This window comes from Meriones unguiculatus, chromosome 11 (assembly GCF_030254825.1).
Source record: "Meriones unguiculatus strain TT.TT164.6M chromosome 11, Bangor_MerUng_6.1, whole genome shotgun sequence".
Classification (NCBI taxonomy): Eukaryota; Metazoa; Chordata; class Mammalia; order Rodentia; family Muridae; genus Meriones; species Meriones unguiculatus.
Window position 1 is genome coordinate 61470204 of NC_083359.1, and position 21264 is coordinate 61491467.

At 35.5% G+C, this 21264-nt stretch overlaps 1 protein-coding gene across 2 annotated transcripts in view; it reads left to right on the top strand.

The window, feature by feature from the left end:
* Positions 1-21264, top strand: part of Kcnt2 (potassium sodium-activated channel subfamily T member 2) — a 383380-nt gene that overhangs the window by 216304 nt on the left and 145812 nt on the right. For both annotated transcript variants that reach the window (XM_060364407.1, XM_060364409.1), the window contains exon 13: positions 654-762. In XM_060364407.1, coding sequence (XP_060220390.1) covers positions 654-762 — 109 coding nt within the window. The remainder of the gene's footprint in view (positions 1-653; positions 763-21264) is intronic.

The window sequence follows — 21264 nt, forward strand, 5'->3', positions numbered from 1 at the left end:
GTTTCCCATTCATTCCCTTCTTCTACTTTGTTTTCTTCCTTGGAATTCAATTATCTGTATCTACCTACAGTTACAATCAATATCATCTACATTTACACTGATACTATATATATTTACACGCACACTACATATAGTGTAAAGTGAATAAAGTGTAATAAAAAATAAATAAATATAATTCTTATTTTTTTTCTGGGAGGATTGTCATTGTGATTAATATTGTATTTGTTCTTTTATAAATCCAATTATGCTTAGTGTCATCTCGATACCCCTCTGTCAACTTCTGCAGTTCTTACTCTTAGTGTCATGGACTAAATTAAGAATTAGATGCTTTATATAAATAATATGTATTAAAAAGAAAACATCAGCTGCGCATGGTGGTAAAAGACTGTAATCAGTCGAAGCAGGAACAGTAGAAGTTCCAGGCCATTCATATCTACATACCCAAATAAATACAGCCTGGAATATAGAAGACACTGTCTCAAGACATGAATATCAAAAGAGAGATGACCTCAATAGTTTCCATGTCCACACTTTAAGTGTAAATTTGATCATTTAACTAGTTAATTACCTTACTATTTTAATTTCTGTATTAACAATTTGATACTTATATTATTAAGCTTAATTTCAGGATATTTTGGGTCGTATCATTTCAGGATCACCAAACAATTTTGAGAGCATGGGCTGTGAAAGATTTTGCTCCAAACTGTCCTTTGTATGTTCAAATACTAAAACCTGAAAATAAATTCCACATCAAATTTGCAGGTAAGTTTTGGTCTTTAATGACAGCCTTTGAATTTCTTCAGACTTTCTTTGGAATTTGTTTACATTTATGAGGTTAGTGGTACTTCATTTATTCATGGTTTTGTAGGACAGAAGGGTTCTTTTTTAATCATCTATTTGAAATACATGAATTTTTAGTATGCAAAGTTTTAATATCTGAGATGAATCTTTATTTTTGATACATAACTTGCTGATTTTAGTACCTGAATTTACCACATACATTTTTATAGATTATTTGAATTTTCAAAAGATGCTATGATTAACATTTGAAATATTCTGTTTGTCTTTATGTTTACATGTGGTCAGTTTTCTCCTGTATATGTTACATAAAGCATAAATTACCTTACATTATATTGCAGTGTAATACATTAACATGTAATCTTATATTTAATTTGGGTTATAGGTCTTAAAATAAGTCAAGAAAAATGTAACCTGTTTTATGTTTTTGGAGACACTGGTTTTTTGTTTGTTTGTTTTTAATAAAAGGTTACATATGTTAGGGAAATCATGCTTTGCACCATTGGGAAATTGAACGATAAAATGATAATTAATTACTTCCCTAAATGCTTCTGTGGGAAAAAGGAATGACCTTGTATCTCATCAATGATTCATGTACTTTTCTCAGAAGCGTAACAGGCATGTTCTTCGTCGTGTTTCCATTCATCTCAACAATCACAGCTTAAAAGTTTATTAAAATGTAAGCCGTTTTCAAATGCCGCGAGTTATTTGCTTCACAACGTGTCCATGTGCCTTTAAATGGTAACTTGTCAGTTTATTATACTGCAATAAACATTACAACTTAATTTTGAATAATAAGAAAATAATGAGGTTGTTGATAGTGTGTAAATTTTACTTTATTTTTTCCTTATCACAAGAGATGTCATCAACTGGTTTTCTGAAAAGGTAGATAGGACAACCTAAAAAACTGACTCTTTCCTCCATCCGTATATTACTGCTCTTTGGAAGATGTTTTTTTTTTTTTTTTTTAAATAAAAGTAGTCGTTTCCAGAGTTCTGATTGAAGTAGTCTGAGGTGGTGGGGCCAGGACTCACAAAGCTGAAAAAGAAATGATAATCATTCTATTGTTGACACCTTTGTGTGTGAAATGGAAAGGTTTATGCAAAGTACATAATAGCCTGTTTTTCTAATAGCCTGTTTTAAATAAATATTCATGATTTTAATTACTATTTATAATTTTAAAAGAGCGTATTAGGGCAGCCATGATGACACCAGAAGTAGACAAAGTGTTAAAATAAAATATTAAATTTGAATGTCAACATTTAAGACTTTAAAAGCTCAGGTATGCAAATTAGTATTTAGAGTGATGTTTTCCTTTCCTACTGAAACTACCTCTGTTCCACTGACACAGTCAGTGGTTAGGATTAAAATAAATATGAAAATCTTTTAGCTATCCATTGAATCTAAATCCATTGGATTTTAATCGTATGGCAACTGCTCCATGTATTATGGAAAATAACTCAAGAATGTGCACTAACTCATGTTCAGAGAAGACATCTACTCTTCTCTTTCTTTTTCCAGCCATCAGTAGTGCTTCTCAAAGATCAACCACATGTGCTGAAATAGTCTATTAATAAGTAAGGTGTTAGAGAAACTATTGTGTTGAATTTTCTTCCAAATATTTCACTTGACATTATTTTAATAAGCCTACCAAAATGAGTAATTATTTTACAACTATCTACCAATAGTTCATCTCAATGGTTCTTTTTTTGACACATGTTGAAATACTGTTTAATAGTTCTTTATGTTCTTTTATAGCTGAGATCACAACATATGAGATGGGTGTCTTTTTATAGTATAAACGATGAAAGCATTGTAGCTTTATTAAAATGTCATAAAGGTATTAAGGCTGATGTATGACGCTCTCAAATCAAATTAATTCATTTTATATCTCAGAAGATTTTGAGAGGTAGAAGAATTTTCCTAATAAAAGGCAGTGGATGAAACTGTCAGCTTATGTAATGAATCGTTAAAATGGTGGTCCCGAAGGAGTCAGGCTGCACCATGTGTGTTCCACTGGAATGCAGATTGTAGCCTCTGAGCTGCATGTAGAGATGCTGTGTTTATCGTCTTCTAAGAAAGGAAAGCAAGAGGAAAGGTAACTGGTACCGGCCTCTGTATCTCCATCTTAAACACCATCTAATCCAAGTCATGCTGATACACAGAATTTTGATGAATAAAGCATTGGTTGAGTTATTCCAGGTTGATATCAGTATGAAGCTACAGAAAACTAATAGCAATTGTGATCAAATAATAATTGCTAAATATTAAGTGTCCTAATAGTTTTTTCTTTGTTCTTGCCTTACTTGCATGCACACATTGCCTAAGGACAGCCAAGGCTACAGAGAGACCTTATCTCGAAAAGCCAAAGGGGGGGGGGGAAAACTGCATTGGCTTTCACAGAGAGAAAGGGACGGTGGGCGTGGGAGGAGATGAGGGTTACAAAAGAATAAATTGTAAATAATAATAATAATAATAATAATAATGAAAAACCATACTCTTTATTTTCATCCTTTTCAATAGCATCTTCAAATGAGCCTAAATTTTGAAAAACTTTCCATGATTATACTTTGTACATTTGAAAATTAAACAATAGTAACTAAAGGTACTATGGAGTGAAACAATTTTAAATTCTGCTTATAATTGCTTGAAATTTTACACAATGAGAACAAGTGAGCAAGTTACCTCTTATTCATGGATATTTATTTGTATTTCTTATTTCAAATGAATAGCAGTAAGCATTCAATAAATGGATTATTTATTACATTAGTGTTTGAACATGTTGAAGTATAATTAAAATAATACCTTCTATTTTGATTATATCTGAAAACAAAACACTACAATTGCATATCATAAGCAATAAAAAATATTCTGATGCATACCACCATAAAATGAAGATAAAAATTGTATACCTAAAGAGAGGCATGGAGAATAAAATGTTCAGTAAAATAATAATTTCATAATTCTTTTTTATCTTTTATTTTTTTATTATTAGTTACATTTTATTAACTCTGTATCCCAGCCATGTCCCAATCCCTCATTCCCTCTCAAACCTTCCCTCCCTCATCTCCTCCCTGCCCCTGTCCAAGTCCACTGATGGGGAGGACCTCCTCCCCTTTCATCTGATCCTGTTTTATCAGGTATCTTCAGGACTGGCTGCAAAGCCCTCCTCTGTGGCCTAGCAGGACTGCTCCTCCCTTGGAGGGGTGGGGAGGCCAAAGAGCCTGCCATTGAGTTCCTGTCAGAAATAGTCCCTGTTCCCCTTACTATGGGAAACCAATTGGTTACTGAGCTACCACGGGCTACACCCGAGCAGAGGTTCTAGGTTATATCCATACATGGTCCTTGGTGGAATGAATATACGTTACTATAAAATTCAAGCAGAAAAAAGTATATATTTTTATTTTTTTAATTTTAATTTTTATTAATTACACTTTCATCACTATGTATCTCCCTGTAGCTCCCTTCCTTCTCCCCTCCCAATCCCACCCACTCTCCCCCTTCTCCACGAATGCCTCTCCCCAAGTCCACTGATAGCGGAGGTCTTCTTCTGCTTCCTTCTTATCCTAGTCTATCAGGTCTCATCAGGAGTGGCTGCATTGTCTTCCTCTGTGATCTGATAAGTCTGCTCCATCCTCAGGGGCAGATGATCAAAGAGCAGGCCAATCAGTTCATCTCAGAGACAGTCCCTGTTCCCATTACTATGGAACACACTTGGACACTGAAATGCCATGGGCTACATCTGTGAGGAGTTCTAGGTTATCTCCATGAATGGTCCTTAGTTGGAGTTTCAGTCTCAGAAAAGGGCCCTGTGCCCAGATTTTTTGGTTCTGTTGCTCTCCTTGTGGAGCTCCTGTTCTCTGCAGGTCTTATTATTCCCCACTTCTTTCATTAGATTCCCTGCACTCTTTTCAAAAGTTGGCTATAAGTCTCAGCATCTGCTTTGATAGTCTGCAGGGCACAGAGCCTTTCAGAGGCCCTCTGTGACAGGCTCCTGTTCTGTTCCCTGTTTTCTCCTTCTTCTGATGTCCATCCTCTTTGCCTTTCTGAATGGGGATTGAACATTTCAGCCAGAGCCCTCCTTCTTCATTAATTTCTTTACGTATGCAGATTTTAGTAGGTTTATCCTATATTATATGTCTCATATCCACTTATGAGTGAGTATCTACACTGTGTGTCTTTCTGCTTCTGGGATACCTCACTCAGGATGATCTTTTCCAATTTCCACCATTTACCTGCAAATTTCATGATTTCCTTGTTTTAATTGGTGAGTAATATTCCATTGTGTAGATGTACCACAATTTCTGTATCCATTCCTCAATTGAGGGGCATCTGGGTTGTTTCCAGCTTCTGGCTGTTACAAATAAAGCTGCTTCAAACATGGTTGAGCAAATGTCCTTATTGTATACTTGAGGATATTTTGGATATGTGCATAGGAATGATATAGCTGGATCAGGAGGAAGCGCTATTCCTAGTTGTCTGAGAAAGCACCAGACTGATTTCCAGAGTGGTTGTACAAATTTACCTTCCCACCAACAGTGGAGGAGGGTTCCCCTTTCTCCACAACCTCTCCAGCATGTGTTGTTATTTGAGTTTTTGATTTTAGTCACTCTGCTGGATGTAAGATGAAATCTCAGGCTCATTTTGAGTTGCATTTCCCTGATGACTAAGAAGTCTGAGCATTTTTTTAGTGTTTTTCAGCCATTCGATATTCCTCTGTTGAGAATTCTCTGTTTAGCTCTGTTTAGCTCTGTACCCCACTTTGTAATTGGATTACTTGATATGCTGTTGTTCAACTTCTTGAATTCTTTATATATACTGGATATTAGCCCTCTATCATATTTAGGGTTGGTGAAGATCCTTTCCCAATCTGTAGGCCATTTTTTTTTTCTGAGGACAATGTTATTTGCTTTACAGAAGCTTTTCAGTTTCATGAGGTCCCGTTTATTGATTGTTGCTTTTAGAGCCTGTGCTATTGGTGTTCTGTTCAGGAAGTTGTCTCCTGTACCAATGAGTTCAAGGCTTTTCCCCACTTTTTCTTCTAAGTGGTTTAGTGTGTCTGGTTTTATGTTGAGGTCTTTGATCCACTTGGACTTTAGTTTTGTGCAGGGTGATAAATATGGATTTATTTGCATTTTCTGCATGTAGACATCCAGTTAGACCAGCACCATTGGTGAAGTTGTTATCTTTTTTGCCGTTGTATGGTTTTGGCATCTTTGTCAAAAATCAGGTGTCCATAAGTGAGAAGAAAGTATATTTAACATATACTTATATATGTATATATAATATAATATAATATAATATAATATAATATAATATAATATAATATAATATAATATAACATATATTACATATGTATATATAATATAATTATATTTTATCAAGATGCCTTTCCAAAAAGTTCAGGAGTCACTCATTCATAAACAAGCTTCCCTTTTAGCAGTTTTTTCTCTTAATGATGAACTTGTCAAACAAAGCAACCAAATGTGGAAATGGTGTTTGGGAACCCTGCAATTCCCTGTGCCAAAATGTCTTCAGCATTTCAGCTGCATCATCTCAGATTCCCACACTTCTAAACTTGTTTCATAATTAATAAAGATGATAATAAGAAAAGCTACTCCATCATTGATTTGTCAGTATTTAAAACACACTTCCAAGAAAATCAGTTAAATTGATAACAGACATTTCACAATGTATATTTTCAAAAACCATTATTGTCTTCTTGTCTAAAATCCACTTATTAGCCATTCTTCTCTGCTGCATCTATAAATACATCCAGCTGATCCTGAGATAGGTTGCATTCTTATCTGGGGCTTTTGGTTGACACCACCATTGTGGCTCACTTGGATAGTCCAAAACATCTTCCTTTCATTGTTTCCTGGATGTTTGGAAGCTTATCCTCTGTGGCCATCCATCTTCCCAGCACGTACTCAACAGTAAAAAACATTGTGTAAATGTTTCACAGCTTCAAAGTCAGGTTGATCTTAACAGTTTCTTTGTTCTTTACTTTAGATTACTTTTGTCAACTTTTATAGTTTAAAAATCAAATGCTTCTTTAGCTTTGTGTCAAATCTATTTTCATTGGGAAACATTTTCAGTAATATGATAATTTTTATATTGTGATAATTGGCATCGAAGCCTATGACACAAATTATTACAATATTCCATAGTTAAAAGTTATGGAAGATGTGTTTGTGTGACATCTTATATTCTCTGCTTGTCTTATGTGTGCTCAATAATTGTAGATAAGCCTCTCCAGGATCAATATTTCATCTAAAAGTTCCCAGAGAAAATTTTGGTCTTCATATTGTTGAATACCTTATAAATTACTTCTTTTCTGTTGCAAATGCAAAAATGATAGTTCAGTTCAGACACAGACATGTTACTACAGCTCAACATTTTAAGGAAACTGACATGAAGATAATTTTCTCTCTTGTTCGCATTCCAAATTGATTTAAAATCCTGGAAAAACATATCCACAGGCACACACACACACACACACACACACACACACACACACCCCATCACTGCACACGCTAAAAGAGGAATTGAAAACATAGAGAGAAATGTCTATACTACCTGCTGGAAAGAAGAAAACGAATGAACTTCAATACGCTTTACAGAGACACCACATTCTTCCCCTCATGTAGAGGAAGTTCTCTTTGGCTGACGATGTTACCTGCCATTTGATTGTTAGATGGATGAATAGTGCAGGATAATGCTAAAGGAAAGGTCTGGCAGCTAAGCTGAAGTTAACCCTCTAATCTCACTCCCCAGTAAAACGTTAGATGACTTTTACACATGAATCTCTATTTTCCTTCTCATCTCATTTCCTTTCAACTGTTGCATCCTCTGAAAAATTTTTACGTTTTTAAACACACAAGAGCAGACAAAGAAATAAAATTGGAAAGTATACCTGCAAGTCAGAGTAAGGCTAGCAAAAGTCAATTTGTTAAAGAAATTATGAATTCTCTATGATTTTTCTGTTTCATTTTAAGATATTTTGCATGCAACAAAACCTGACTGTAGTTAATGAATGAACATTGCACTCATATGTGTTTACTGAATGAAATAATTTCTGCTTCACAATTACAACAAGTTTGATGTATGAATCATCCACTAGAGGGGTAGGAATTTAGCTCTCCAGTAGTTACAAAGTATAATTACAATACAGAGTTAGATGTAAACAAAAGTAAATATAAGTTTAACAGCATCATTGATGGCATTTTAAGCCGTGTATTTTATTAGGTAGTATTAATACAATCACAAACACATTATTGTAAATAATACATGCATACAACTCTATGTCTTTAAGAAATAGTTTGATAAAACGTGTAGATTGTGTCTCATCTTAGACATTCTGTGAATTTTTTTCTCTTTCTTTTTTTTTTTTTGTGAACCATTAGACATTTCAGTACCTCCCTTTGCCTACCCAGAAAAGAGAGTGTGGAATATTTCCAAGCAATATAAATATTGGAAATTATCTTAGCTGTTTCTAAATAGCATATGGTTGTGCAGGCTTGACTTTCTCCAAATGGTAAAGTGTGATATTTTCAAGCAGAGCGATTTTTCCATTTCCCATATCACACCCACATACACATCATCTTAAACTTTGCTTCTGCAACCTGCTTAAGAACACAACGCCTTGAATTTCTGTACTTTCAAAATATAGAAGCTCAGAACTTCAAAATTCTTGATGTTTTTAGATGTAACACAAACTATTCAACATAAGGCATGTTCAGTACTATCTAGAGAATCTTTGATGTTTCAGAAAATTCAACTGACACTTTAAAAGTTATAAAGTAATTAAAGTTTTTATTCAGTCAGTCTATATCCAGTGATTGTTAACATTTTGTTTCATTTGTTTCATCTTTCTGTGCGGAAATGCACAGATACAGGCAGGCACACATACCTCAACACATACCCACAAACAAACATACTCACATGTTCATATACACACATGCACGGATACATACGTACACAGGAACACACATACATATGAACAGACACACATGTACAAATATAAGCACACAAGTGCAGATATGCATATACAAACACACATAAATACACATACACACATACCCATGGATGCATGCATTCACATACAGAGAAAACAGATTTGTACCTCAGCAAGATTCTCCAGAGAAATAAGCTGTTCTTTTTATATTTGCATTAATAATTTTAACCTCTGTATGGGTTAATAACAACAACAATTAATCTAGATATTAATCTGGTTTACATTCACATTTTTTCAGTATTCCCAACACATCCCTTGAAATCGACATTTAAAAATTCAGTATTTCCTGACCATTTCTTGTCATTAAGTTTTTAGTAAATGTTTCAAACAGAAATACCTTTTACTTAAGATATGGTAGATATCACAGAGACTTCATTTACATGTTCATGTTTGTTCCACACAGTCTTGTAAATTTATATTTTATATAACCATGGCTCATTTTATTTAAGTAGATAATATATGATGGTATAAATCATTTTAAGTATCTTTCTGGATACTATTCTTGGTAGGTAATTAAAAAAACATGTTTTTCACTTTAGTGGCATTTGCAAATTTGATTATGTGCTTCTATAAAGTAGCTTTTATTCTTATTGGCCTTAACTTCTGAGTAAATTGGTCTTCGATGATAGGTATATCAGGCAATGTTATTGTAGGTCACTCATAATTTAACTCATAGCATTTTTATGTTTTTTTTCTGACAATTTCAAATGTTTGTATAATTTTCAAACACTCAAATGATTCTGAGTAGAGAAAATATTCTGACGTCTTTGTAAAATTGCAGACATAGTCTCAGGATTTAACTGCTATTTTCAGTCTTTGACTTGGTTCTTTTTCCTTCATGCTTTGTGAATAACAGGTTTTTTTTTTATTTGTTCAAATGCTTCTGTGAATCTTTCTAATAGCAATCTGTTGCTGTCTGCACTGGTAATAAAATGTGCATAGTTTGCTCTGTATTCCAGGAGAAACTTTGCTCATTTTCAATGCCTCATACCCTAAAATAGTGAGGCAAAATGCAAGGAAAGCATTTCAACTAACTCTGTATATCTACCTAGGACTTAAACCCTATAATATGCATTTTATTTTTGTCTTTGATAACACCTCTTTCCATCTGCATTCATTAGTTTCTCTGGATAGTTCTTAGTGGTTCCTCCAAATTAATTTTTGAACCAGAGGAGAATTCTTTATAGTTGGAAGGTAAGCAAATGGGAGATGACATTATGAGATGTTTTTTTTTCAACCTGCTATTGATTTTCTTGATTACTCTGCTTAGACATCGTGTACTATGAATTATCAGTTATTAAAAATTAGAAATTTTCTGGAAGAAATGAGAGGTTAACAAAAGTCTGAGGAAAGAACATACAATTTTAAACTAGACAGAAAGGTAGCTGTAGGAAATGTGGAGTTTAGTGGAGAGGATAAAAAGAATCCCCTAGGAGTGATTATTTAGGAAACTATTATGGTTGTTCAGGTGAGCGATGCTGAGAAATTGAATTGAGGTTGTGATAATAGAAACAGAGAGTGAGAACAGATTCATAAACCATTTCACTTATTTCTTCATCGATTGTGAGAACCAAAAAGTGTGAGGAAGCATCGTTTTTTTTTTTCTTTGCAACTCTCATTTTTTTATGTTCTCACACGTGATAAGATTTCTAACAGATGTGTTTGCTACTTGATTAATAGGAACTTCGGTGTCTGCACATTAGATTCTGAGTGTCTGACATGCAGCCACTTCCCTGATATCTTCCTGGTCCCACCCTCCCCACCATCTTCTCCCCCTATGCCCCTCCCCTACTTCACTGAAAGGGGGGTTCCTCCTCCCCTTCTATTTGACCCTAGCCTATCAGGTCTCATCAGGACTGTCTTCCTCTGTGGCCTGGTAAGGCTGCTCCCCCATCAGGGAGAGGTGGTCAAAGAGGCTGCTACTGAGTTAATGTCAGACAGTCCCAGTTCCCCTTAATAGGTAACCTACATGGAGACTGAGCTGTCTATGGGTTACATCTGAGCAAGGGGTCTAGGTCTTCTCCATGAATGGTCCTTGGTTGAGCATTGGTCTCTGCAGGCCCCACATGAGCCCTGATCTTTTTAGCGCTGTTGGTCTCCTTGTGGAGACCCTGGCCCCTCCAGGTCTTTCTCTCCCACCTGCTTCATCCATAAGATTCCCTGTACTCTGCCCAAGGTTTGGCTATGAGTCTCAGCATCTGGTTTAATCCTAGTTGATTCAGATGTCTTCTGTGGTTGGTTCCTGCCTTCTTCCCTATCTTCTCCTACTTCAGATATCTATACTGTTTGTCCTTCTGAATGAGGATTAAGTGTCTTTACTAAGTTTCTCTTTATTGTTTTGATTGTAGTATGTTTATCCTATATTATATGGCTAATATCCACTTATAAGTGAGTATAAAGCTTGTGTGTCTTTCTGATTCTGGGTTATCTCACTCAGGATGGTCTTTTCTAGTTCCATGTTTGCCTGCAAAGTTCATTATTTCCTGCTTTTAATTGTTGAGTAGTATTCCATTGTGTAAATGTACCACAATTTCTGTGTCCATTCCTCAGTTGAGGGACATCAAATTTGTTTCCAGATTCTGACTATTATAAATAAAGCTATGCTATTCACATAGTTGAGCAAATGTCCTTGTTGTATGGTTGAGCATATTTTGTATATATTCGTAGGAGTAGTACCTTGAGGTAGCACTATTCCTAATTTTCTTTCTTTAATGGATAAATATAGTTGATCAAACAGTGATGTTAATGTCTTTTTGAAGGCAAGTTGGAAAGTGTCTGGGTGGTAGTGCCAAGTGAGTGAGTTCCTTTCTTTCAGAAACAGTAACAGAAATCACATTCAGCAATCTGGAGCAGAAGGAAATCAGCCACTCAGTGGCTTGAAAGATTCCTGAAGAAATCAGGTGCACAGCACATGAAACAACTATGAGGACATCCATTTCCTTTTTGGTATAAATGAATATTTAAAAAGCCACAATACAAGATCCTGGAGGAATGAGTGCAGGAAAAATGGTTCTCTATATGGTGGTGCATGTCTGTAATCCCAGACTCGAGGAGGCTGAGGCAGGCAGAGCACTGTGAGTTTGAGACCAGCCTGATCTACAAAGTGAGTCCAGGACAACCAAGGCTACACAGAGAAACCCTGTCTCACAAAACAAAACAAAACAAAACAAAACAAACATACTATAAAATCATGGAAGAACAAGCGAGAAATGTGGCTATCTATATGGAACTTAATATTGTTCAACTATAAATATTTGCCAGAAGATCTATCAAACATAAAATAAATATCACAGAAAAACAAGATCTAGACCTACTTAAAGGAGGAATAATGTACTGCTTTTATTAATAACCATTTATGTTTGTCATTTTCAAAAAAGTATTGCTAGAAGATGGGTTGCTAATAGTGAGTGCCTATAATTGATTCATAAGCTTTGGTACTTTCCTAAGAGCTTTCAAGATGATTAAGGATAGTTAGTAACATAATAAAATAATTGAATTGATAAATTTAAATAGGAAACAATTTTTTTCACTTAGAGGTAGATATACTTATTAGAATATATTTATATAAACTCAAATATCAGTATTAATAAATAATGTATATACATTTTAAATAAAAAAATCCTAGTTGATAATTTAGTATACATGCTTCAGTGGTGTCAGGTTCTTCTCTAATTCTCAAAGCTATTCTGCGAAATAAATAGTAAACACTAAAACAAATAAATCTGCAGTAGCACCTTCCTCCTTGAAAATGTCATGTCTCCTTTAAATTGGATATGGAAAATTAGAAAAATCTATAAATCTGTAGCTCTTTTTATGACATCACTGAGGTTGATCTTTCTATTATCTGTTTATATGCATTTATCTATGTATTTATCATCTATATAACTATCCATCTATGTATCTATCTCTGTCTTTCATGTATGTATATATCTATGTATCTCCCATATATCTACCTATCATCATCTACGTATCCATATATTTACAAATGTATACAATTTATACCTATAAATATGAAAATATGTTTTCATCTAACCAAGAAGCAAAAATTTTATAGAAAGTCTATTTCTATTATAAATGATATGCTTCTATGAATATTAATATACAATTCCAGTGGATTATTCCCACATTAGTAATTTATACTCATAGAATCCTCACATTCTTTTCTATTACTTTTCTCTTGGTTTAATGAAAATTATAAAAGTAATGTACTAGAACCATAAAATAATTGTAGTAATGCTTTAACCAATGTTAATTCAATTTAATATATTCACACTTTATAAGACTGCTGATATTCTAAAAGTCCTCCTGCTTGTTTACTCAATTCTTGTTGTAAGGTAATGCGTTTGTTATCTCTTTGCTTCATAACCACTACCAAAGTTTCTTCTATAAACAGCAACAAACACTTTTTATCTCAGGGATTTCATGTTTCAGGGGCTTGAAAGTGAAAACAAGGACAATGTGTTGAAGTAAAGATGTCCATTGAGCCTGCAGTCATTTCTAAACTTCCCTAGGTGGTAAGCAATACTGCTTGTGTTGTGTCCTCACATTGTTGGGAGCTCAACCTAGCTTACTGTCCTTAGAATATGACAGCTAAATTTTTCTAGAGTAGTTAATACAAAAGCCACAGTATTTATTACATATCCTTGAACAACATACTCTTCCTGTAGTATCTTATTTCACATGCACATTAGGAAGATATAACAAGACAAAAGATCTGTTTCTGGCCATTCTGTAAGCTGATGCCTACAGGCACCTTTTATAATTTTTCTAAATGTGTACCTATAAAAACTGAGGCATATAAAAACATTGTGTAAATCCATTCTTTGGATACAGAAATTGTACTACATTTACACAATGGAATACTACTCAGCAATTAAAAACAAAGAAATCATGAAATTTGCAGGCGAATGGATGGAACTAGAAAAGATCATCCTGAGTGAGGTAACCCAGGAGCTGAAAGAAACACATGGTATATACTCACTTAGAATCACTAAGTGGATACTAAACCTGTATGATAGGATAAACATGCTAAAATCTATACACCTAAAGAAGATAAACAAGGAGGACCCTAGGGAAGATGCTTAATCCTCATTTAGAAAAGCAAATAGTGTAGACTTTGGAGGCAGAAGACAGGGAACAGGAGAGGAGCTTACCACAGAGGCCCTCTGAAAGAATCTACCCAGCAGCATATGGAAGCAGATGCTGAGACTCATAACCAAACCTTGGGCAGACTGCAAGACACCTTTTATTTTTATTTAATGTTTTATTTATTACAATTTACTCACTTTTTATCCTAGTTGCAGCCTCCTCTCTTATCCCCTAATCCTGCCCTCCCTCCCTCTTCTTCTCCCATGCCTCTCCACTAGTGCACTGATAAGTGAGGTCCTCCTCCCAAACTATTTGACTCTAGCCTATCAAGTCTCATCAGGACTGTCTGCATTGTCTTCCTCTGTGGCCTGTAAGGCTGCCCCCTCCTCAAGGGGAGGTGATCAAAGATCCAGCCACTGAGATCATGTCAGAGACAACCCCTGTTCCCCTTACTAGGAGACCCACTTGGAGACTGACCTTCCATGGGCTACATCTGTGCAGGAATTCTAGGTTATCTCCATGAATGGTCCTTTTGGAAGAACGGGGAAATAGAAAGACCTGGAAGGGACAGGAGCTCCACAAGGAGACCAACAGAGCAAGTTATCTGGGCACAAGGGTCCCTGCAGAGACCGATGCTCCAACCAAGGACCATGCAGTCAGAAATCTGGATATGGGTTTTATCTACCTTAGGCATTGGTTCTCAACTTTCCTAATTCGGTGGCCCCTTAATATAGTTCCTCATGTTGTGTTGATCCCTAACCATAAAATAATTTTAGTTGTTTCTTCATAAATGCAATTTTGCTACTGTTGTAAATAGTAATGTAAATATCTGTGTTTTTTCATGGTCTTCAGTGCACCCTGTGGAATGGTCATTCATTCTAATAGTGTTATCTCCAACCAGTTGAGAATAACTGGTCTAAGGAATTAGACAAGCCATAGTATCTTCTCGACATAATGGAAATGTACATGCTTAAATAAGAGCATATTTCCATACATTATCTATTTACTTAAATGTAACTATAAATGTTTATACTTTCTTTTTTGCATGCAAAAGGGGAATCTCTTCTGAGGCTAAGTGTATGTTCCCAAAGATTAACTTGCCTTAATGATTGAATATCATAACTCCAAATGCAACATTTTTTATGTCTTGTACAGAACAACAGTTATTGTATTTTTTATTTTTAATTATATTTTAGAAAACATTAATATTGTGTTATTTTTATAATCTTTGTAGAATATTTGATTCAGAAAAAAATCTACTTTTCTGCTTTATTGATAATAATTTCTTGAGACATAAAGTTAAGATATATGTGATAGAAATTATGTCATTTGGAACTCATATCCATGTTCAAGTTCCAGTCTAACTTAAACCATTTAGACCTTTTGAGATCTGAACTCAGTGTCCCAGCTTTCTCTCTAACTTGCTATTTCATTTGAAACAGTCAATTTTTCAGCCCCATCAAAGCTTCTGCTACAGTGTTTTGCAAGTGTGCCCCCCAAATCATTTTCACTTCAAAAATATTTACTGGATATTATGATAAATATCATATGGATGATATCGTGGATCAGGTATTCTGAACTTTTATGGCAACTAGAATTTGCCAGCATTCTAGTGGTATCCTCAGTAGACTGCCTCTTCAGTGAGCATTTAGACTAATTGGTATTATATCAGAATCATTGATGAATCACTATGGCATTTTCTGGTATTTGCACCAGTCTTGTACTGATCTGCATATGTTAGCAGGGCTTTGAAACTTCAAAAGGGAACAAAACATTTTTCCATCACAAAGACTTTAAATATGCAAACATGAACACATCTTCAGTACAAATAGTCTGTCCTCTGGTTCCCTTATATTTTGTCCAATTTAAATACCCCGAGTTCTACATTCTGTTACTTTGTTCATTCAGCATCGTTCCAGAATACTCATTTTTCTGTCTATATAGCATGAGTTTAAAAATAAGCAAACATGCAGTCAAGAAAAATTCTCTATAATTAGATCCCCCTCTCTTCTTAACTTGAGGTCTGTTTACAAAAAAAAGAAAGAAAAGAACTCACACTGGATGGGAGTCATATTGAATATTGTCAGGTATAAAGAAGGCTTTGACATTGAGGAATTCTTTTCCTCATTGAATCACTTTCTACATTTCTTTTGGTTACCATTCATTCATTCTTTTTAGTTCTAAGAACATGGGAAATAATACAAGGAAAATTTTAAACTATATTTTCAAAATATTTTACTCTATTGTTTACCAGTTTTTTGTTGTTGTTGTTTTTGATTGTAATTAAAGGAGTTCTGCCCATTTCTCTGCTGGAGCTTATTGCTTCCAAATTTGCCTGCAATTTTGAAGTATTTTTTGATCCTTAAATTTATTTCCTAATTGGTGTTCATAAAAGAGCACATATCTCTTAACTCCTTAACTTGACTTCTAAGAAAATTACCTCTGTATACTTTCTACTCTTTCTACTACTTTATCCTTAATTGTCCTTACCATTGTGATTTATTATTTCCTTAATGATGTTTTATTTCTTTTTCAATCAAGGCAGGCAAACTGTTTATTATGTCTTCTTTGATCACCTGTAAAAATTTACTTTTCAACACTTACCACATATTCATTTGTGTTTTTTAACTCTCTCCTTGAGATATTTCAAAATATCTTTTCATCTGACACTTAAGCAATCACATTCAATTCACAATTGTTATTAGAAAAAAAACACATATGCTGATGCTTCTCCACAACCATCTACTACCTGGTGGGTTTTTGAGAAATGTAACGGTCATGCTCTCTATTATTACAATTTAATGGTGGACGGTACCATTTTCCATCATTTGTAGGAAGTTTAACCTTTCATATGCACATAACTGCCAAGCTTTGCTATGTCTTTTAGTGTTTGATTAGTCAAGTTAAAATTTCCATATAATTCTTCGTAATTTCCAACATATATTTTAGTCAGTTTAAAATAAATCCAATTTTACTGCCCTTTTCAATATTTGATTTCATACATTAACACTTAAAACATATATTTGGCCTTAGAGTTTTGTTGTTAGGTTTAAAATATTTAGACATATATACATAAATATTATTTCTCAGGAAGGCAAAATACATCTTGGGATTGTTATACTATGAAGCATTAAGAACTATACTTTATTCTACTATAGATTAGTAAGAGAAATATTTAGTTGCAAACCAAAAAGATTATATTTGTGATGTCAGAAATTTTGAAAATGTGTTAACATTAGATGTAATAACTAATGTTTACAATTTTTGATGTAGAATATAGAATACTTGGCTCCTTTGAATATTTAATTAATATGATGCAAACAAAATTACCAAATTAAATAATTAAGCAATTATAAAAATATAAATATCCATTTTAAAGAAGTACGAATGAAATAATTGCAAAATTGTTTCACGGATTATTGGAAATCTAAAACTGAAGAGACTCATGTATTTAATCAACATACATACATTTAGGTTTTGTGATATTGAGTAACATAAAAGTTACTCAATTAAATTAAATTTGTTTTAATTAAATTTGTTTTTAGTCATTTATCATTTGAATGTAGCATAGTAGTTGAAGTAGCACAATCTATCATGTATGAACACACAGTTATTTTATTCTAAGTATTTTATTTTATTTTTTATATTAATTAGTTTATTAACTTTATATTCCAGCTGTATCCCCCTCCCAATCCCACCCCCCCCATCTCATCTCCTCCCACTAATAGGGGAGGTCCTCCTCCCTCTCCATCTGACCCTAGCCTATCAGGTTTCATCAGGACTGGCTGCATTGTCGTTCTCTGTGGTCTGGTAAGGCTGCTCCCCCATCAGGGGTTGGTGATCAAAGAACCATCTACTGAGTTCATGTCTGAGACAGTCCCTGCTCCCCTTACTAGGGAACCCACTTGGATAGTGAGCTGCCATGGGCTACATCTGTGCAGGAGTTCTAGGCTATATCCATGCATGGTCCTTGGTTGGAATATCAGTCTCAGAAAAGACTGCTGTGCCCAGATTTCTTGGTTCTGTTGCTCTTCTTGAGGAACTCCTGTCCACCATCCAGGTCTTTCTTAACATATATATATAATTTTTATTATTTTATATTAATCACAGGTTATTTGCTTTGTATCCCAGCTGTAGCCCCCTTCCTCATTCCCTCCCAAACCCACCCTCCCTCCCTCATCCTCTCCCTGCCCCTCTCTAAGTTCCCTGATAGAGGAAGTCCTCCTCCCCTTCCATCTCACCCTAGTTATCAGGTCTCATCAGGACTAGCTGCAATGTCCTCTGTGGCCTGGCAAGGCTGCTCCTCCCTCGGGGGGCAGGTGAAAGAGCCAGCCACTGAGTTCATGTCAGAGACAGTCCTTGTTCTGCTTACTAGGATACCCACTTGGATGCTGAGCTGCCATGGGCTATGTCTGAGCAGGGGTTCTAGGTTATATTCATGAATGGTCCTTGGTTGGAGAATCAGTTTCAGAAAAGACCCCTGTGCCCTGGTACATTTGGTCCTTGTGGTGCTTCCGTCCTCTCCAGGGCTTACTAACTCCCCCTCTTTCATATGATTCCTTGCACTCTGCACAAGGTTTGGTTATGAGTCCCAGATGTCCCTCAACGGAGGAATGTATACAGAAACTGTGGTACATTTACACAATGTAATACTACTCAGCAATTAAAAACAAGGAAATCATGATATTTGCAGGCAAATGGTGGGATCTAGAAAATATCATCCTAAGTGAGGTATCCCAGAAGCAGAAAGACACATACGGTATATACTCACTTATAGGTGGATATTAGATAAGATAGGATAAACATACTAAAATCTGTACACCTAAAGAAGCTAAACAAAAAGGATGTTCCAGGGTAAGTTGATCAATCCTAACCTAGAAAGACAAATGGGATGGACATTGGATGTAGGAGGGCCTACATCTATATCCAATGCAGAACATTGGATATAGAGGGCCTCTGAAAGACTCTACCTAGCAGTGTATCAAAGCAGATGCTGAGACTCATAACCTTCAGGTTTTTCTGTCTCACCCTTCTTTCATAAGATTCTCAAAGATTCCCCTCAGCTTTTTTATTATTATCATTTATTACAATTTATTCAGTTTGTATTCTGGCTGTGGATCCCTCCCCCCTCACCTCACAATCCCACCTTCCCTTTCTCTTCTCCCCCTATGCACCTCCTCTAGTCCACTGATAGGGAAGTCCTCCTCCCTTCTATTTAACTCTAGCTTATCAGGTCTCATCAGAACTGGCTACTTGGTTTTCCTCTGTAGCCTGGCAAGGCTGTATGCTGCAGGGGTAGGTGATCAGAGAGCCTACCACAAATTCATGCTAGAGAAAGCCACTACTCCCCTTACTAGGAAACCCACTTGGATACTGAGTGTATGGTCTACATCTGAGCCAGGTTTTAGGTCTTCTCTATGCACTGTCCTTGCTTGGGATATCAGTCTCTGCAGGGCCCCCAGGGCTCAGTTTTTCGGCTCTGTTGGTTTCCTTTTAGAGCTCCAGTCCTCTCCTGGTTTTCCTATCTCTGCGTTTATTTTATTTTATTTTAATATTAGTTACAGTTTATTAACTTTGTATCCCAGCTGTATCCCACTCCCTCATTCCCTCCCAATCCCACTCTCCCTCCCTCATCTCCTCCCTGCCCCTTTCCAAGTCCACTGATAGGGGAGAACCTCCTTCCCTTTCATCTGACCCTGGTTTATTAGGTATCTTCAGGACTGGCTGCAAAGTTCTCCTCTGTGGCCTAGTAGGACTACTCCTCCCTTGGGAGGGGGCCCGGGGATGGGGCAAAGAGCCTGCCATTGAATTCAAGTCAGAAATAGTCCCTGTTCCCCTTACAAGGGTAACCCACTTGGATACTGAGCTACCATGAGCTGCATCCAAGCAGAGGTTCTAGGTTATAACCATACACAGTCCTTGGTTGGAGAAACAGTCTCAGAAAAGACCCTGATATGTCTGTGCCCAGATATCTCTGCCTTTTTTTGTAAGATTCCGTGCATTCTGTCCAAAGTTTGGCTATAAGTCTCAGCCTCTGCTTCCATACCTCAATCTATACAGTCTTTGAGAGATCCTCCTGTTCACTGTCTTCTTCTGCTTCTGATGTCTATTGAGTCTGTCCTTCTGAATGAGGATTAAGCATCTTCCCTAGGATCTTCTTTGTTTTTTAGCTCCTTTAAGTATAGATTTTAGTATGTTTATCCTATATTATATGTCTAATATCCACTTATGTGTGTGTATATATCATATGTCTTTTTGCTTCTGGGTTACCTCACTCAAGATGATCTTTTTCATTTCCCACCATTTGCCTTCAAATTTAATGATTTCCTTATTTTAATAGCTGAGAGTATTCCATTGTGTAAATGTACCACAATTTCTGTGTCCATTCCTCAGTTGAGGGACATCTAGGTTGTTTCCACCTTCTGGCTATTACAAATAGAGCTGCTATGAAAATGATTGAGTAAATGGCCTTGTTGTATACTTGAAAATATTTTGGATATATGTCTAGGAGTTGTATAGCTGGATCTTGAGGTAGCACTATTCCTAATTGTCTGAGAAAGCACCAGATTGATTTCCAAAGTGGTTGTACAAGTTTACATTCCCACTAGGAATGGAGGAGTGTTTCCCTTTCTCCACATCCTCTCCAGCATGTGTTGTCATTTTAGTCTTTGATCTTGGTCGTTCTGATGGGTGTAAGGTGAAATCTCAGGGTTGTTTTGATTTGCATTTCCTGATGACTAAAGACATTGAACATTTCTTTAAGAGTTTCTCTGCCATTCGATATTCGTCTATTGAGAATTCTCTGTTTAGCTCTGTACCTCATTTTTTAATTGGATTACTTGATTTGTTGCTTTTTAACTTCTTTAGTTCTTTACATATACTGAATATTATCCCTCTTTCAGATTTAGGGTTGGTGAAGATCCTTTCCCAATCTGTAGGCTGTCATTTTGTTCTGAGGACAGAGTCCTTTGAAAATTTTTCACTTTCATGATGTCCCATTTATTGATTGTTGATCCTAGAGCCTGTGCTGTTGGTGTTCTGTTCAGGATATTGTCTCCTGTGCCAATGAGTTCAAGGCTCTTCCCCACTTTTTCTTCTAACAGATTTAGTGTGTCTGGTTTTTTGTTGAGGTCTTTGATCCATTTGGATGTTAGTTTTGTGCAGGGTGATAAATATGGATCTATTTGCATTTTTATACATGTAGACATTCAGTTAGACCAGCACCATTTGTTGAAGATGCTGTCTTTTTTCAATTGTCTCGTTTTGCTTTCTTTTTCACTAATCAAGTATTCATAGCTCTACACACAGTTATTATTATTGATTGATGCAATAGGATTGAAAAAAGCCACACAATTTCTGGA